This window comes from Rattus norvegicus, chromosome 1 (genome assembly GCF_021556685.1).
Source record: "Rattus norvegicus strain SHRSP/BbbUtx chromosome 1, alternate assembly SHRSP_T2T, whole genome shotgun sequence".
NCBI classification, from domain to species: domain Eukaryota; kingdom Metazoa; phylum Chordata; class Mammalia; order Rodentia; family Muridae; genus Rattus; species Rattus norvegicus.
In genome coordinates, this window is record NC_141534.1 from 197,712,028 (window position 1) to 197,732,001 (window position 19,974).

Below are 19,974 nucleotides of genomic sequence, written 5' to 3' on the forward strand. Positions count from 1 at the left end.
CCCTGGACCCTAAAGTTCCAAGCTTAAGTGTTAGGGGCCACTGTGTGCTAAGACAGTGAGGAGGGGACACTAATCGGGAAATCTCAGGAGACCACAGTTCTGAATGACGAGAATGGCCCAAAGCTAGTGGCACATCGAAGCCTCTGTGGCTTGTCCCTGGGAGTCAGTACTCACCCATGGAGGCTTACAGGATGGGTTGTAACCACAGGCATTTTCTGGAATGATTTCTAAGGATTTTAACCTTTGGGGAGAGAGATCAAGAATTGGGAAGCAAGGCAGGAAATGTTTTCTGGAAAGATATCTAAGGATTTAGCAGTGGTCACCTTAGGAGGGAGGGAAGGAGGGGGGAGAGAGAGAGAGAGAGAGAGAGAGAGAGAGAGAGAGAGAGAGAGAGAGAGATATCAAGAATAGGGAGCAAGGTAGGAAAACAGTCTTATTCTAGAACTTTCTACACCATTTAGATTTTATTACCCTGGCCTTGTGTTTCTTTTGTGTTTTAGTAGAAGTTCTTTCTTTAGTCAAAATATCATTCGGAATTAAATAAATATGAACCCAGGGGAAGAAGGCACAGGCTTGAAATATACAGACGTCAGTTAGAAACTAGCAAGACCCCTGTTTGCACTTCTCTCCCGTCCCCCCAGGTTGTTTTGTGATGTTTCCACATCCTTCAACATGACTGTCTAAGGCCAAGATGCCCTACGTGTGGCAGGCTACAGCCTGACCAGTGGCACTGTGAGGTCAAGGTCAGATTCCTGGGTCTACATCTCCGTTATAAAGCACACTACCTGTGAGTCTCAAGAGGACTCGACTACAGCTCACAGAGTTAGGAGGACAGAATGAAAACAGCATTAAGTGCTTTCTGCTGAGCTGGGGCAGTCATAGCTCACCAGACTGCTCTACTGGGTGGGTTTGTTCTGATGTTAGATGGTATACACCTTAATTGTGTGTCTGATTTGCAAGATGGGACCCTAAACTGCCAGCCTGGATGGCCTGGAGCTCCAGTGAGCAAGAAAAAACTATCCTTTTAAATGTAGGAATTAGGGGAGAGGAAGGAAAACTGTAGGGTAGCAAAGTCCTGCTGGTGAATATGACTTAGGGGCTGCCTCAAATCAGAGAGATTTACCATCGAGTCTGACATTAACTGCTCTGTGGAGAACCTTTGACCCAAACAGAATGCATACCATAGGCCTGAGGTACGAGTTTACCAAACACATACTCACCCCGCAACGGAGCACCTCCACAAGGTTTTAATGTGAACATTTTCAAAATGGGGAAACAGGAGAAGAAGAAAACTAAAATAATATGAAAGAAAGAAAAACAAAAACCCTGACAGTATTCATGGCGGCCATTGCTATTAAAATATCAAACTGCCTTTATGTGTGGGAATGTTGCTCAATATAAAGTGCAGACTCAGGTTCAACGTACAAGTCTGGAAAATACCTTTGTGAAAAACACCCAGAGAGAGAAAGGGTAAGAGAATACGCCAAGTATCTGAACATATAGAAAATGCTCTCCCTGTCTACAGAGGTATATCTTAATTTTACCTCCATGCGTTTTTACTATACTTTTAAAATCCCCTCTGGGGCTGTAAAGTGTGACTGGCTTTCTCTTCACTCGCCTCTCCTCAGAAAGTCAACCTGTCTGGAGGGCTTGGCAAAATCCCCAGCAGGGGTTCCCCTAGGAACCCTGCCTTTCAGGGGTTCCTTCCTCTGAATTGTGGCCCCACTGCCCGCCCACCTTGGACGGTTCCTCACAACCATTGTATTACAGACTTTCTTTCTTTTCTTTCTTTTGTAGTTATAATTTCCCTCCTCAGATAATTCTTCAATCCTTAATCTAGAAACTTCAATTTTTGGAGTTTCCCTTTCAACCCACTTAAAAATATCCCTCCCTTAGAAGTCACTTATAAACAATAAATGCTAACACTCCAGTAAACTGGTTCTCCGCCCACCCGAATCTTGGCAGGCGGTGTTTAGAAAGCCACACAATCCTCACGGTCTCCAATTCGGCAGCCTTACATGCCGGGATCTCTTTACCACGTGCCATAAATCAAGCTTTTAACTAAATGTGCTTTTCATATATTTCCACGGTACATATGGGAGATTAACGGAGGAAGTGGGTTTTCTTCCCTTCTCTTTTTAAAGGGCCACCAAGTAATAGCGGTCTCTCTTTATGTTGGATTAAGTTGAACATCCAAAGGGGACCTCACAGACAGAGCAGGCGGAGGCGAAGATGCCATGGGGAGGGGTGAGTCAAAGTCTGTCTTTATTCCTGAGGATTGACACATACCCTTGGACCACAGGAGACTTGAGACACCCTGACTCCCAGGCAGCGGATGGATGGAGCCTTCCGCATCAGACAGAAGGCCAGTGCGTACACAGTTCTGTCTTCAGTCTAGCCCCACACACCTCCACAACAAAGCAGAAAGCCTGCACCGCACCAAGCTTCGGGGGGCTACTGGGGATGGATTTCTTTCTCCTTCCATAACAAAATCTAGGTAATCACTCACACTGCCCCACAAACAGCCTCTGCCTCCTCCAGATGCTTGAATGCCCGGACACAACAATAAAAGCGCCTGGCTCAAGTGTTCTGATTCTACTTACAGCTCAGCAGCAAAAGTCCAGGGTAGATCTCAGTCAGAGAAGCATGTCTTTCAGAGGCTGAGAGAAAAGACAGGCTAAGCTGAGGGACAAAGAAAGCAATCGGTCCCTAAGAAGGTGGAGACTCTGCTTGGGTCATCCACAGCTATCCAGCTGCCCAAAATTTCCCCAGAACCCAGTACATTGCAACTCTGGGTCAACTACAGGACGGAGGAGATTCCGGGTCATGGTATTGGGCTGCTAAGCAGTGAGTCAGAACTTACTTTCACTGAGTTTCATACACCATGAATACATTGCCCTGAGAACAGCTCTGAAATTAAGTGTTCCTCCACCCTACACCTAATAACCATGGGCCTCAAAGGCTTTATGAAATTGCTCTCTGGTTTTCTCAGCTACCCATGTCAGTGGCTGAGGCCAGGAACAAACTCACTACAGTCCCATGTGAGACTGGGAGATGGGCAGGCTATGGAAGAAGAGCTGACACAGCCTGGGAAAGCTTGTCAACAAACACGCACTCCACAGAACAGGGCTTCCTCTGCCCCGCTCTACCCCCCATACCCCACCTCCCCCAACAAGGGACTTGTGGAAATCACAGAAGGCAGATCCGTCCACTTGGACTCAGGAGAACACAAAGACCACTCCCCAGTGACCACTGATGATCCAGTTGGGTCACAAGGTGCCCTTCTCTAGGTTAGCTACTGCCGTTTGACACCAGGTACCAAGAAGTAGAGGCAAGAGAGAGCAGGTACCTACAAAGTATGCAGTCGTAGCCTTGGATGAGAGGGATGAATCCTCCCTAATGGGGAGATCCCACAGGCTACCAGCCTGTCCCACCGAAAGGTTGCTTCTTTCCCCAAGCATCAACATACAGAAAATATCTCCCAAAATTAATGTTTACTAGAAAGACTATAAAGAATTTATTAGATACAGAAAACAACCCAAAAGACCTACCTTTTTAACCTCAGAAAATAAACTGAAATACCTGCTTTACACAAGTTCAGGAGAGGGGAGCAAACATCAAGGAGAAAGAAGGAACAAGAAGGGTGACTCAGTAGGAAAAACAGCCTGCCTTGACCCGAGAGCAATCTCCAGAAGCTACATAAAAAAAAAAAAAAAAAAAAAAAAAATCCAGGCTCGGTAGCTGACACTTGGAATCCCAGCCGGAAGGAGGAGAAGGTGGAGCGATGGGGCCCTGAGGCTCACAGGCCAGACTGCCTACTTAGCTAGTTCCAGGCCAGCGAGTGAGAAACTTAGTAGAAAAGAGGAGTAAGGAGTGGACGGCGCCTGAAGAATGACACCAGAGGTTATCACTTGGCCTCAGCACACGTTCTGTACACACCTACACACCTGCACACGCGCTTGGGAAAAGCAACTCGAATAAACAAACCAACTTTTAGTGTTCTAAAACAAAGACAAAGACGGAGTGAACAGAGAGAGGCTATGAGCCTCCACGCTGTGCTGGGCAGGGCCAAGAGGCTCAAACATGGACGCTGCGTCATACAGAAGCTGGGGCCAGCACAGAATAAACCCAGGCTTTTAACGCCTGGGAGCACGGCCCTCAGACATCTGATTACAGACTCATCTGTCGCCAGGTAAAGGCACTCTTGGCATCCCCGTGGTATTCACTCTGTCATTAACCTATCTGCAGGCCTTTGTGGGACTTTTCCCTCCAGCCACAGCCCAATACCCTCTTTATCCAGATTCCTGATAAGCATCTCCTCCTCCTCACCGTGGGCTGTGCTTTGGGAAATCCTTTGGGAAGAGGCGGAACCTCTCCCTCCTGACTTCTAGGAAATGCTGCAGTGTATCGGCACCTCTTCCGGCTGTTTATCTCCCAGAGACTCATTCATCCAGAGAGCCTGATCCTCACACACTTCTCTCACACAACGTGACCCGGAAGAAACATTTCGAAAGGACCTTCACTAACCTTGCAGCCAGTGACAAACAGGCAGCCTTTCCCTGATGTGAAACTGACTTAATTATTTTCTTCTGGTGATGCTGGGGATTGGAGGAGCTAGGCAAGCACTCCACCACTGAGCCACACTCCCAGCCCAGGAGTCCTGATTGAGGCCCATACACTAAAAGAAGCTGTGCGCTTAGTAAATGACGATGAATAAAGGAAAAAGGGGAAGGTAAAAGAAAAGAAACACAACATTTCCCTCTGGTCACATGGGGACTATGAAAAGAATGGACAGCTTAGGTGGAGACAGACGGACCATGAAGAAACTCAGTTGGACAAACAGAAAGGAAGATGTGCTGAACACGTGTGCCAAAGGCAATGCCAGAGCATCTGTCTTCTTCGCATGAAGCAAAAGGAAGAACGTCGCAGTAGGTGTGAATAGCTTTTCTTTAAAAGAGTCAACAAAACGGGTCATCAGGTAAGGTGACCTGGCCGAGCCTGATCTGTTTGATTCCTGGGAACCACGTGATGGAGGAAGGTGCTGGCTTCCATGTAAGTTGTCCTCTGGCCACCATAGACAGGCTATGCTATGTGCATGCCCACGTGCAAACACACACACACACACACACACACACACACCCCTGAGCTACATAAATATATAAATGTAAAGAGAGTTTTCTTTAAAAGCAATGAGGGCTGGAGAGATGGCACAGTGGTTAGGAGCACTGACTGCTCTTGCAGGGGACCTAAGTTCTAGTCCCAGCACCGACATCAGACAACTCACAACTACCTGGACTCCAGTTCTGAGGGATCCAATACCCTCATCCAGCTTTCCAAGAGCTCCCACACATATGTGTAAACACACACAAAAATAAAGATTTGTTTGTTTTTTTTAACTGATGAAATAATTATGGGTCAATGCCCTATCTCCCTTCAAGTTACGGATTTCACTTGTTTCCTCTATTATAAGAACAAATAATCAGAGGAGGCCGCTCTCTTTATTCACATGCCCTACGCCAGAATCCAGATGTTAGGATTGGCCCAGGGCTAAGAGAGCAGGAGAGGCTGTGAAGGAGTGGCCAAAGGAGTGGCCATTCAGCCTGCAGCCTTAGCACTATGTAGCCAGGTAAGAATCTGACTAATGGACTCTTCCAGGAACTCATTAGGCAGCTAAACTAATGTCAGCACCATCTTGCTTCTCTGGCCCCACAAAGGACAGTGGTGTCACTCAAAAAAGCACAGCATTCTCAGGACTAAAAGAAACCCATGGAGCCGCTTGGATCCCCACATTCAACAGCTGGCCAATGCAATGGCTGCATCTGACATATGCTCCAAATTATATCTTAAACCTCTACAAGAAACACCTGTTAGAAACGAGGCTTCAGCGAAGTCGACAAGAAGCTGCTCGGCCTGTAGCATGAAGCTAGGTTGAGAACAGCCTGTGTCTGAGCCATTACTGGCCTGCTGGTTCCCAGTCTGTCCCAGACCCTTGTCCACAGAAAGAGCCCTGCTAGCTGACAGCCCAGGAAAGGCAGGGTTGGACCCAGAGATTCTTGAGGTATTACACAGTATCACCCAGGGAAGGTTTAAAATGCAGATTTACAGATCCATTCAAGAGCTACAGAAGAGGAATTTCTAGGGCTCAAACTAATGAATATGCGATTTTAACAGACACCTCCCGGTTCTGTCCACTAAGATGCACAGGGTAACAGAGCCCAAGTTGGTCATTTCAACTGCTAATTAAACAATAGTGACAATCTTATCAGAGTCAAATTCCAAATCCTATCATAAAGATTTACACTCACACATCCCTGGCCCTTAGAGTCTAAGTACAAGCACAAGAAGTCAAGCATTCTTTTCTTATCTGCCTCTGAAGGGCTTCGTTTTATGGCACCGGGTAGGTTCTATCTTGCCTTACCCCCCCCAAAGCCAACCATGCAAGATCAAGCTCAAGGTTAAAGGTAGTTTTCTCCCCGTTCTGCATTAACAATCATCTTATCTGGGGGCCGAAGAACTGGCTCAGTGGTTAAGGAGCGCTTGCTGCTCTTCTAGAAGACCAGAGTTCAGTTCCCACCACCCACGCTGGGAAGCTCACAATTGTCTTAACTATAGCACTAGTGGATCTGACCCGCTCTCTTTGCCTCCACAGGTGCTCATAACACAAATACACACACACACACACACACACACACACACACACACACACACACAAATAATCCTATTCCTGAATCCCTAACCACACCTGTAAACTGTAACTTGTAACCATAAACTATAAGCATACAATGTTGTTTCAAAAACCAAACAGATTCAGACAGAATCCAGTTTGGAAGAAATCACAGATCACTTTCATGTAAGCATTAGTTCAAGTGCACCTCCATACTGTATGCTACTTATCTCTACTTAAAAACAGTAAATCAAAGAAAACTGGACATTCTTTCCTATTAATGGTAAAAACGGCACCTGAACACCTTGCCTCATAAAGAAGCAATGGACCCCAGACAAAAACCACCTATTCTCCCAAAGAAGAGACTTCCCACAGGCCCCGAGGGCATGGCCTCCTCTGGCCCACCCCTATTGTCCTTTAAAACTAGATCCAACCTACCAACCCCAGAGCAGCTTTGTGACTTAATGCTCTTTAGTCCCAACCCCGACTGAACTTCCACACAGTGTCAGGTTAGAATGGCGTGCACTTCTGAAGCTCCCAGAAGTTAGGGGGAGAATCAAAGCAGAGGGGAAAGATCCGAGAGCTGGCTGGGTGGTAGAGGGGAGTAAATTTCTTCAAACTCTTTATCTACTTTCTGTTACCTGTCTCCGCAGGGGGATGCGCTTGGTCAGCTTGTGCACAGCTGGCTGGCTGCTGAAGTCTGGCTTCTTGGTCGTGGTCTTCATTCGGCAAAAGATGACTGTCACCACCATGCAGGCGATTAAGAAGACCCCTATGCAGTAAATAGCTATCTCCAGGTAATCTGGGGAAGCTGTGATCTCCTTCTCTCTCACAGGTGCTGGGTTGTAGATCACAGGGGAGGGACAGATAAGCAGGCCACACAGTTAGGATACCAGAGGGATGTATCAAAGACATCAAGGGCTTCCCCATCAACAGGTCAATGCAGAGAGATACCCAGATGCAAAGCAGCCGGGCCTCTCTGAATGCTAACGAAGAGCCAAGGGCGCCTCAGTTTATCACTACAGCCCAGGCAGCCATCTTCTCTAGCCTCGACGGGCACCTGCCACCAGCGAGCAGCTGATACCAAATCCTATGGGAGACTACAAGGCCACGTTCTGCTAGGGCCTTGGTCTGAGCAGGACACCCAGTACACCCACCACAGGAGGACTGTCTCGTATGATGCCCACTCAATATAAACCAAAAAGAATTGTTAAAAGGGAGAGCATCCACTGCTGTGTCTAAGGAGCTGGGGGCAATGATTGCTACGGAGGAGACTCCAGGGAAGCTTCAACAGGGCCCCAGAGTGCCACAGCTCCACAGGGCTCACACTCATCAGTAGGCTGGCCCAAAATGTTTTGATGAGTCCCTTCATTTAGTCCAGAATATTATTCAGTTAAACAGATGCATCAACCAACCATGAGACAGTCACATATATGATATGTATCTATATATCTATTATCTATATCTATATCTATATCTATACAACTTAATAACCACTAAAATGTTTTTATATCCAGTTATATTAACTTGTTACTGAACCTTTAAAACTATGATGGTACTGCATGTGAGCAGAAATGTGATTAATTTAACACACTCTCCTGTCAACTATATTGGTCCCTCCTTAGTCCTCAGTTGGCCAATCTACAAGCAGTGTATTTCCACACAGGGTTATTCTCAAGTTGCACCTCCTTAAGGGGTAGCGCTGTCAGGCAAATTGGTTAAGAAGTACCAGGTAGGCACTTACAGAGCGCAGCATCGCAATACAAGCAAGCTCGACAGGAGAGGCATCTCTGTTTCAAGAATAAATACTCACAGAGCAGATTCATAACAGAACCAAAGGGGAAGATTGGATGCAACGGTTATCACTTTCAAGCTTATACATTTTAATCAGAAAAAAAAAATAAACCAAATATTTGCAAAGGTAGTCAAAACTCTCAGCAGCATAGCACAAAACAAAACGATCCATTTATTTTTACGAGCTATAAAACAAGCATGCAGTAGGCATGGTACTCTAGAAACAAGGCATTCATAACAGGAGCAGGAGAGTACCATGAGCTGCAACCCAGTCTATGCAGGTTTCCAAAGGAAATGCTAGGCAATGCATGAGAGAGAGAGCAGCATGGACCAAGAGAGTTGGACTAGAACAGAGGCGTTGGTTAAAGGCTTAGACAGCAATGGGCTTTGCTGATGTTTATTTCTCTATGAGGCAGAAATAACATCGAGCCCGAGACAGCATACACATGCTTCTGCAGTAAAAGCAAACCAAGAGTCCGCTCTATCCAGGCATGCAGCAAGCCACCCGATTCCCAAGGTAACACACCGCTTCTGCACACCTCCCTTCAGAGGTGCTTCCTGGGCACCCCAGTACAAATTTATCTGCACTCAAATGAGGGGTAAGCGAGTCAGACCAAGAGGCATCAAACCACATATGGGCTTTCAGCAAAGTGGAATTTACAATGGGGAAAACAAATTGCTTTGAATTTCACAAAGTAATTTTGACTTCCTTCTTAGGGGGTTGGGGGATGGGCTCATTGAGTCGACATCTCAATGATTCACTAAGATTATAAGATCCCTTTGAGTTTAAAGGTAACATTTTATGTGACCATAAATTCTAGTATGGGATCTCCTTGTGCATGAATTTCTAAGACCGTTTCTTGTTCTGGGGGTGGAGGGGTCGGAAATCATTCGAAACATTTGGGGGACATCTTTATGCAATGGATAAATGGGGCTATTTCTAAGAACAGAAGCTGTGTTAATTTTATAGCAATCAACCAAGGACAGAGGCCAACCCATGGAAAGAAAGAGCTGTATGTACCTGGCAGAACTGTCAACCATGCAGAGTGAAAGGATATCCCGATAGAATTACCCGCCAAGCACGTATATTCCCCAGCATCCTCAAAAGTTACATTCCGAATATAGAGAACCTCAATTTCTTTGTCCGTGGTGTTAACACCGGCGGCCTAGAAAACAAACGAAGCAAGAAAAAGGCTAGACATAGGAATGATTGTGGAGGGGGCCTTGGAACCAAGAGGCCTTGTCCCAGCAGGTCCAGGGGGTGCTGGCCATCAGGAGATTCCAACTGCAGCCCGTCCACAAAGCCCACAACCAAGAGACACTGAGAGACACCGGCCAGCTCACCTCTGCAGGCCCATCACCACACCGGCGTCACCACCTAGACATGCATGCGATTGAACACATGGAAAAATCAGCCCACAGAGTCCGTTCTCTTTGAATTTGTTTGCATATGGATTTGGGAGTGGGTTTCCAAAAAGTATAATACCCTGAGGGCTAATCTGGGTTCTGGTCCTGTTGGATGCAGACTCCAATTGTGAGAAAAGGGGAGGCTCTTCTATTTTCTGTGTGATGGAATAAAGCACGGCAGATCAGGTGGACATCCCACACATCCCTCAGGCTCCATGGGAACCAGGGTGGGACGTTATCTTGGTGACTGGATTCTGGTTAATTTCATTCAGGCCGAAAATCATCTTGCTTTATATGATCATTGAAAGAACATGGCAGAAAGTGTAATACTGGTAACAGAAAAAACTGGATTTATGGTTTGTTTCCTTTTCTAATATGAATATGTCTGCGTGTGAAGAATGATAACTGAAAACTCCACCATCTGCCTTCACTATCCTCCAGTGTCATACGCACTAGAAGATAACCATTCTCCAGTTTTGGAAAGGATCCGGTGTGGAATCGAACCAAAGAACAAAACTTTCGTTAGGTGAATCCTATCATGCTAGCATTTCTCTATGTCACTAGCATAAAAGGCAACCAAGTCTGGCTTAATAATCAGAGAGTGCAGACTCGACGGGCATGCAAACGCAAGGCCCACGTGCACTCAGACACAGTGATCACGGGAAGTGTGCAGTCCAAACAAGACAGACCAGAAAGAAGGGCTTGAAAACAGGGTGGGGGTGGAAGATAATCTTCAAGCACTTTGAACATTGTGGGCATTTTTCCATGGCCACTGGCATGACGCCAGCTGCACCACCAAAGAAAGATCATTATAAATATACCAAGACCACAAGAGTTATTCTAGAAGCTGCCTGCTGCCTCCCAAAGCACCGAGTCTTTTTTAACTCCTATATTCAGTTTTCTTAAAAAAATAAAAATAAAAATAAAAAATAAAAAACACAAACACAAAAACGTTGTTACCTTGCTGTTTGGGCAGGACAGTGAGCCAGGCAGACTGGTTGGCCTGCCCTATATAATTGGAGACCTTACATATATATTCCCCAGCATCCATCTCCGTCACATTGAACAGAGCCAGCACTTCTGCATTGGAGCTATTTATCCCCGAGTGCTAGAACAGACATAGGAAAACAATATAACGGCCAACCAGGAAGGACTCGGTGCTGCCTATGGTCCCACCACCAACACACCACAAGAAAACAATCTCCATGAATTACACCTAAAGAGCTGTGGGAGGGAGGAGATCACAATGAGTCAAGTGGTGGAGAACGGTAGTGATCACAGGAGGGCGGATGAGGTGACCAGTTGGTGGGATGGGTGAGCAGCTCTCCAGCCTGGCCGTCTTTCTCCAGCACTTTGGATCCTGGGTATTGCTGGCTAGAGAGAAGACTATAGGTTGAGTGTTCTTCATTAGCCACCTGTTGTGCCTATAGTTGAATAGGAAGACTGGCTGTCTGTTATGCCCCTTAGGAGCATGGTAGATAGACAGTGGCTTAGAATTGACAATACAGACTTAGCTCAGTGCACTGAAGAGGTGACCAGGCCCCAAAACTGAAGAGGCTAAAGCCACAAAACAATGGGTACATGAAAAAAAAAGTATTTCTTTTAATACAAAGGAAAGGAAATTCTCATCGTTCATTGTTTTATAGATGTGAAAATACACACACACACATACACACACACACACACACACACACACACACACACACACACACACACACACCATTTACTCTCTAGACCACACAAAAATCATAAAAGGTGAGAGGGAATGTTTTTGAAAAAGAAAGTTGAATTGTTTCTAACTACTACAATTTGATTCAAATGTTATATATCAACATAGCATTGAGTATCATAAAACAACGTCAGGAAAACATTAGTAGAACTGTCTAGAGCTTTCCAGTTATTTCCATCTACTCAATCCGTCTACTCTCTACATCGCCTTGTAAGCAATACCTCACCCCAGCTTTAGCATCTCCTCAGGGCTAATAAACAGCAGAATTCTCTGGTTCCAAGTATAGCAGCCCCACCCTACTTCACAACCCCCTCCAGAATGTTATTAACAGTTCTAATGGCTACTCATTCTTTAACATACTCTACTGGCCAGTCCATAAAGAGAACCATCTCTGAAAGCCAACAGGAAATCAAAGACCCTAGCCAGATCTCCAAGGGGGCCCTCACTGCTGGCCCCTTGGGCTTCAGAAAGTTCTCACCTTCAGGACCTTGAGGTAGGGCAGCCCATCAGGTCCATATTTACTGCCGTTCTTTTCCACATGTTTGATCCACTGGATATGGGGCTGGGCATCACTATAAACCTTGCAGACAAATTCTACGTCCCCTCCGACCACCGTGGAGGCATTTGCAGGCAGTCCAGCTTGGAGGATGGGCCGGTGTGGTGATCGCTCTGATGGAGAGAGGCGATGAGACAGGGAGAGAGAGAACAATAAATAAGTTGTGTTGTCCTGAAGGCTGTCGGAGGGAACTCAAGCCAAAATGGCCTCAGTCTGCTGGCTGACTCCATTAGAATAACACGGGCCCCATGCACAACACAAACAACTTCAAAGTGGATCACTGAAGCACAACCCTTGTAAAGGATAACTCATTCAGAGAATCAGAAAAAGAATGCATTGCACTGTGAGTTATGGACTACCTAATGAACAAGGGGAAATTCTTTACTTCGGCAACCTGAGAGACAGATGGAGCGGGTAGAAGGCCGCTTTTCACTTATTTGGCTTGAGGTGATGCCCTGATTCACTTTAAACATGAGGTAGAGAACACAGGAAGTAACATAGCTAACTCTTAAGGTCATGCTGACTATCAAGAGAGGTTCTCTCTCCCAGCCAGTTGCTAAGATGCTCTGGGAAGTCCTGTATCTCCTGTTTTAAAAAGCAAATTGGAAACCAAGTGAGGTAAAACCAAATCTACTGGATCCCTCTTTTTATCATGACACAGACTCCATTCAGTGGTTCCTTCTTTATTCATTCATCCATTCGACAAGTACCGAGCCCCACTCTGCACCAGGCACCAGATGTTTAGAAGCAGATATTCCTTAGCATATTCTGATATGGCACTAAAGAAACACAGGGACAGACGCCTGTTTCCTGCCTAAGTTTCAGAGTGTTAGAGGAGGCACCACAGGAGGGATGCTTGACCATTCCTTTCTAGCTTCACTGAGAAGATTCTCAACAAAGCACATTTTTCCTTGTCTTATACCAGAAGGTTCTGTTCCAAATGAGAGGTGTTCTCGGCAGAAACCCATAGAAGGACCAGGTCAAGGTCTGCTTGCACCTACACACACTGTCGCTAAAGAACTAGTTAATGCCCAATTAAAAGTGGACTAAGGAGTTTCTCCAAAGCCGTACAAATGGCTAACAAGCAGCTGAAAATATGCTTAGCATCAGTAATCATTAGGAAAATGCAAATCAAAGCTATCATTAAAAATATAATAAGGCAACTACAATTGAGGGCCCAGAAAGTGATCCCCTCTACCACTGCTGGTGAGAATACAATTGTTAGGGTTAGTTCAGGAAGCCAGAGTTAAAAAACAAAGCAAAAGCAGTTCATCTGATCCAGTAACTCTCACTTCAGTGAAGATCTGAGACATAGCCATCACAGGGCTCTTTACAACAACCAAGGTTTTAATTTCATTGACACCCTCAATGCCCATCCACAGAAGAATGGGTAAAATAAAAACACTGGTTATATACAACGGAAAAACTAACCAGCTTTAAAAAGAAGAAAAGCGTGCAATTTGATGCCAATGGACAGCGGGCATGGACCCGGAGGACATTACGCTAGGAAAACTATGTCAGTCACGGGACAAATACTGTGTGATCCTACTTATAAAAAGGGATCTAAAACTCTCAAATTCATATATCAAAAGAATAGAATTGTGGTGGCCAGGAATGGAGAAGAGGAGAAAGGAGTGGCTAATCACAGAATATAAACTTTCAGTCACATAAGATGAATACATTCTAGAGATCTGGTCTACCTATGATGGAAGATAAGGTTCTATACAATTAAAGTTACACTGAGAAGACATCACATGTTACTGCTCTTACAACAGTAAAATGAATGCTGAACAAATGAATGGAAGACTGAGAGCAAGAAAGAATTAACAAATGGAGTGGGCTGCTGTTTAATCTCAAATACAAAAACCCTGTAATTACAAAGTTACTGGAATCTTCTTCACAGCGGCTCCATCACTAGTCACATGCACCCTGGTTACCATCCCATTCCCACATATATGCTTATACACTCAAACTCTTCTCTTTCCTTCTTTCTCCAACAGGGAGTTCCAGTGTCCTAGCTTTACAAACACAATTCAGGCAGAGCAGAGCATGATGCCGCACATCTTTCATCTCAGAGCCAAGTGGATCTCTATGAGTTCAAGGCCAGCCTGGTCTACACAGTGAATTCTAACTATGTAAGGCTAACATAGTAAGACTCTGTCTCAAAAAAAATGGCAAAAAATAGCTAAGAGAAATAAAAAGAACCCTATACTGGAGCCACTAGAGCCACCAAACCAGCCTGCTATATCAAGGATGGCCCTATGTTTGAGATTCCTGGGCACTGGGCTGGAAGGAGTAAATTAGAATGAAAGACCTCTAAGCCTTTCTGTATTGGAGCCTTTCCGATTAAAATATCATCCTGTGGAATTGGCTGAACCAGAGCCAGACTGTATACAGATTGACTCTACTCCATCAGATCGTTGCTGGCCCTTAAGAAACTTTTTAAAAACAGAGAAAAAGTTGGAGCACATTTCATTCTGGAATCTTCCATCATTACATAGACACCTACATTGCCGTGCAATGAAATAAAAATTTCAGAACCCCCCCAAAAGAGTCATTCATCTCCTCCTTTATCACCCATGTAGAACAGAGAAGTTGGACTGGCCATTTTTGTGACTGGAAAAAAAATCTCAAAGTTTCATTTCTCCATACATCACAGGAAACCCCCTATTCTGTGGGACGATGTGCTGCTTCTGGAATGGACCAGAGGCACTTGGGTGAAAATGGCCAAGGTTTGCTTTAATCCCCACTGGGTCCTTTACAATGGGAAAGATAGAATTAAGTCCCCATATCCATGTTTCCTCATCTCTTCCAAGCATATGTACCAGGAAATCTACCAGCAGGATAGAAGCTGACCTCTGAGCTGGCGACTGCCAGCCAAACTCACAGGTATACTCATTTCTACCTGTCAAATATTAAGGTCATTTCCTTCCCATAAAAGGAGCTGTGGGGCCAAACAGATGGCTCTGTCAATCTAGCACCTTCTGCAGAAGCTCGCCGTCTTGAGTTCAATCCTCTAGACAATGTATTTAAAAAGCACATGCCTGAAACCTAAACTAGAGGGGTGAAGGAGGAAGATTGTTGAAGCTCACAGGTCAGCCTAGACAAGTCTGTGAGTTCCAGGTTCAATGAAATAAAAAAGTTGAGGGTGACTAAGAACCTCTGCTTCTAGCCTACACGCATGCTCGCGTGTGTGTGTGCTCGTGCACGCACACACACACACACAGGGGCCTGTGCACATGGTACACATGTGGATGTTTGTGTATGTACATTTGCACTTCTGTTGGTACGTGTACATGTGAATACAGGAAACTTGAAAGCCACAGGAGGGTACTACATCCCCTGAAAACGGAGTTAGATACAGTTCCAAGTACCTATCATGAGTTCTAGGAACTGAACGTGGGACCCTTGCAAGAGCTGTACACTCTTTTAGCCACCAAGCTCTCTCTCTAGCCCCAGGGAAGGAATTTTAGTTATCAGTTCATTCCCTGCCTTGGTTTTTCCAATTTTGCACTCACAAACATGCTCTTATGCATGTGTGTGAATGCGTGTGGATGTGTGTGTGTGTGTGTGTGTGTGTGTGTGTGTGTGTGTGTGTGTATGTGTGTGCATAGACAGTGTAACTTTCCTTGGAAACATAAGTATACAAAATCTCTAAGGCTCCAAGCCAGATCTACGGAATTTCATTGCAAGCCCTTTTTTATTAGCCATACTTGTTTCTAATAAACCATCTCACATGCAAACGCTACACACGTTAATACCAAATAACGCTGCCCGCGAACAAGGAGTGCTTTCAGAACTCGGCATCTCCCACACCAGCCTTGGGCAGGGAATCGGTCGCTGGGGTAACACTGGCAGGGCCTGGTCCAGAGCTCACAGTCTTGTTTTCCTTGTGGTCAAAGGGCTGCCGAGCTCCGGTTATTAAGTTATTCCAAGCTATCCGGACTATTTTCACCCAAAGGGAAAAAGGAGACCTTTGCAATGGTTCAGTGTTATTGCATTTGCAAATTACGGCACACTGAACATTAGAGCTCGAAGTCTTGAATTCATCTTTTCAAATTTTCTCACCTTATACAAAATAACCTCCAAACTACCCACTCTCCCCTCTCGGCTCTTTCTCACTTTGGGCAGAAAAAAACCCTGCAAGTACGGTTGCTGTGTAATAGAAACCTTACACCGTCTTCCAAAACTTCTTACAGCTGCGCTCAGTATAAAATGAAACCTCAGAGAACGTTATTTAAAATGTTTTTAAAAAGTCAGTAGGCCTCATGTTTCATTTCTCCACATCAGGCTTTGATTTCCTTTGCAACCTTAGTCTCTGCCCTTAAACAAGTCGAAGAATGAGGCCTGAAACAACTTGGAAAAGGCCCCAGGATGCCAGCATCTGCCATCTTGTCCTCCTTGGCCATCGACCTGGTGTCAACAGACCCTGAACAACAGCTATTGGCCTGGCGGGGCTGGGGGTGCATGCTCGTGAGCAAAGTACTCAGAACCCAAGGTCAACGCGGGCCACATAGTGAGGTTTGTCACAGGGGCAGGGGGCAGGGGACACAGAAAGCAGCCACCAGGAAGTTGGTGGAAGTGTGTGGAAAGTTTCTGGGAGGCTGGAGTGCAAACAAATCAGATGCTGGTGAGGAGGCCTGGTACAGGTGCCCCCTGCAGCCTTCCCAGTGGGCACAGGAGAAGAGGGTGAGGCTCCAGAATGACAGTCCTCCAAAAGGCTCCCCTGAACCTCATCTAGCCCCAGGCAAATCAAAGCCCACAGGTTTGCAGCTTCTCACAGTACACTGAAGTAAAGGGATTAGGCCTGTGAATTATTTCTGGACGAGAGACTGAAGCCCATTGCTGGCTCAGCTCTTCTACGTGACAACAAAAATCACATCTCCTCCAGCAAGCAGGATTTACAGAGAGGCAAGCTTCTCTTACAGCATGTTGAACTCCCAGATATTATAGAAAACACATTTTTTCTTTTTCCAGGGGAGTGAGTGAAATAAATACGAGGAAGGGGGCTAGGCCCACGGACAGCCTACCTCTACCTCTGTACTGCAATTTGAAAACAGTTACAATTTGGACTTGCAGGCGGCAGATCCTCGGACCCAAAAGGTGGGGAAGAAAGGGGGAGGGGCTTTGAAATAGCCTTTTTGAGGCCCCTCTGTGAATTTCAAATTAAGACACAGTGGAAACACAGTCCAAAGGGTGGGGCTGTGGCCGATGGGACAGTTGGCTGCAGCTCTGGAATGAGGTTCCTTTGAATAAATGCTTAGTAAATACAGCTTGGAGTGCTTTAAAAAAAAAAATACATGCCCTCCCGCCTGTCACACACTCTCTCTCTCTCTCTCTCTCTCTCTCTCTCTCTCTCTCTCTCTCTCTGGCCCCCTTGCTTGAAGTGTCTACTTCACCACAGCAGAAAGCCCAGCTGCTGAGAGACTACATAGAAACATTAACTCTCAAACCTTTGTAGCTGGGAGCCAAGATCCAGCCAAAGAGGGGAGGGGGACAGCAGCCTGCTTCATTCCAAGGTTATTATAGAGCTGGGGGGCAGGGGAGGGGAAATACCTGAGTGACGGAGAATAAGTCTTTGTTAATTGACCATTGGAACTTTATAGCATGTCAGGACTTCTCTGGACTTAATGACATGTTTGCATAAGATAGACCTACAACTTCTGCTGTGACAAGCAGAGGCCTCCGGTCTACAGATGCCGGTAAACAGGTATCTCAGGGATCAGAGGGCCGGGCTCTTAAATCACATCTCTAAATTAATCAAGCCAAGGGCCCCTGGTTTCCAGCATGCCTCAGTCAAATTGTAATTGCCCTTCTCCAAAATGGCAGTTTCTTAGTAACTGCAAAGGGCTGAATAGAGAAAGAACATTCTGAGATTTGCAAGACAAGTAAAAACAAGAGAGAAGTCTTTTACTTTTCGGAAGCCAGCCTGACTTTTCTCTCAACAAGACCACACTAAACCAGTTGGTGAGGCATGGCTATTATTAATGGAGAGGCAGCCATCAAAGCACTGATGTTCAGGGCCCAATAACCTGCCAAAGGCTTCGTGCTCATTACAATTAGCAGAGTTCACCACCCTGTCAGGCCTCTGCAGACATATTCAGACCAGCCCTGCTCAAGCCAGTTGGATTCTGAATTTTGTTTTGTTTTCCCACCTCTAGATATCAGCACAAAAGATGGCTAGAACTAAAAATGGTCAGTAGAGGAGGTGGTGCAGGGGTCAAGGGAGCACTACACTTTCAGATGGGCGCTGGTGCCCAGAACAAGGATATTCGTGTGTAGTCGGTCTGTCTACCCCTCCCTCTGTCTCTGTCTCTCTCTCCCCCTCCATCCTTCACCCCCACAACCCCCACACCCGTAGCTCAGGAACATATTGTGTAGACTAGGCTGGCCTTGAACTCAGAGATCCATCTGTCTCTGCCCCCTGAGTTATTTACTTTTGAAATGCAGGGTCTTGCTCTATGGCCCGAGTTGGGCTTGAACTCATGATCCTCCTACCTTGGCTTCTCCAGTGTTGGGGGTTTAGGCGTGTATCACTAGACCCGGGGTTCTTTATGGCTTTTTCCTTTCTTCTCCATCTTCTCCTTCTTTTGTGTGCACACACGCCCATATGTACAGGTGCACACCTCCGTGTGGAGGCCGATACTAGGTGCGTCTCCCTTGGCTGCTCTCTCCCTTCGCTTTATTTTATTTATCACTGTATGTACGATGGATGTGAGGAGTGCACACTTGCCATGGCACCGTGTCCAATTGGTTCTTGCCTTCCATATTACATGGATCCCAAGGATCGAACGCAGGTATTCAGGATAGCATGGCAAGTACTGTAACCACTGAACCACCTCACCACCCTCTCCCCTTTAGTTTTGAGGTCTCACAGATTGGGGAGCTCATCAACTGACTCAGTTAGCTGGTCAACAAAACCAAGAGGTTCTTCAGTCTCTGCCTCCCCAGGCTCTGGGCTCTGGGGATCTGAGCTCATGTCCTCATGTTTACGCAATAAGCTCTACATCCATCAGGTTGTCTCCCCAGCCTCTGCTCAACCTCTTCTGAAGCTCTCCCTACTTCTGAATTACTTTTTTTTTAAAGACATTTTTTCGGAGCTGGGGACCGAACCCAGGGCCTTGCGCTTGCTAGGCAAGTGCTCTACCACTGAGCTAAATCCCCAACCCCAAGACTTATTTTTGTTATTCTTAGTAATGTGTGTGTGTGTGTGTGTGTGTGTGTGTGTGTGTGTGTGTGTGTGTGTGTGTGTGTCTTGGGGAGGTGCAGAGTTATCCACTTAAGAGCTCAGAGCTGGACTTCCAGGCAGTCATGAGCCACCTGATATGGGTGCTAGGAACCACCCTGGGGTCCTCCGCAAGAAGAGTATGCACTCTTTATGTATTTATTTTTATTTATATGAGTACACTGTAGCTGTCTTCAGACACACCAGAAGAGAGCATCGGATCTCATTACAGATGGTTGTGAGCCACCATGTGGTTGCTGGGAATTGAACTCAGGACATTTGGAAAAGTAGCCAGTGATCTTAACTGCTGAGCCATCTCTCTACCCCGTCAAGAGTATGCACTCTTAAACACTGAGCAGTGCCTGGCTTACTGTCTTCCCCTCTTCTGATCTTCACTCCCGTTCCAGCAGGTAGCCACTCCTCCTGTTGAAACATCTGCCTATGAAAAGTCTTATAGACTCAGGCTGGGCCTCTGGCTGCCTCCAACCAACACCACCCTCTCCCACATCTTTTCAGAGTCTGAGGAACAGATTGTTTAGGAAGAGATGATCATCTCCCCCTCAGTGCTAAAGTCCCAAAATGACTTATGAAGGGTGCAC

General features: G+C 45.9%; 1 protein-coding gene across 19 annotated transcripts in view; it reads right to left on the minus strand.

The window, feature by feature from the left end:
- The window catches only part of Fgfr2 (fibroblast growth factor receptor 2), a 105,374-nt gene that overhangs the window by 27,280 nt on the left and 58,120 nt on the right, over positions 1–19,974 (minus strand). For 7 of the 19 annotated variants that reach the window (XM_087624747.1, XM_087624807.1, XM_087624699.1 and 4 more), the window contains 3 exons: positions 12,073–12,263; positions 9,480–9,624; positions 7,306–7,502 (listed from right to left, as the gene is read on the minus strand). In XM_087624747.1, the coding sequence (XP_087480873.1) occupies positions 7,306–7,502; positions 9,480–9,624; positions 12,073–12,263 (533 nt within the window). 19 annotated transcript variants of the gene reach the window in all.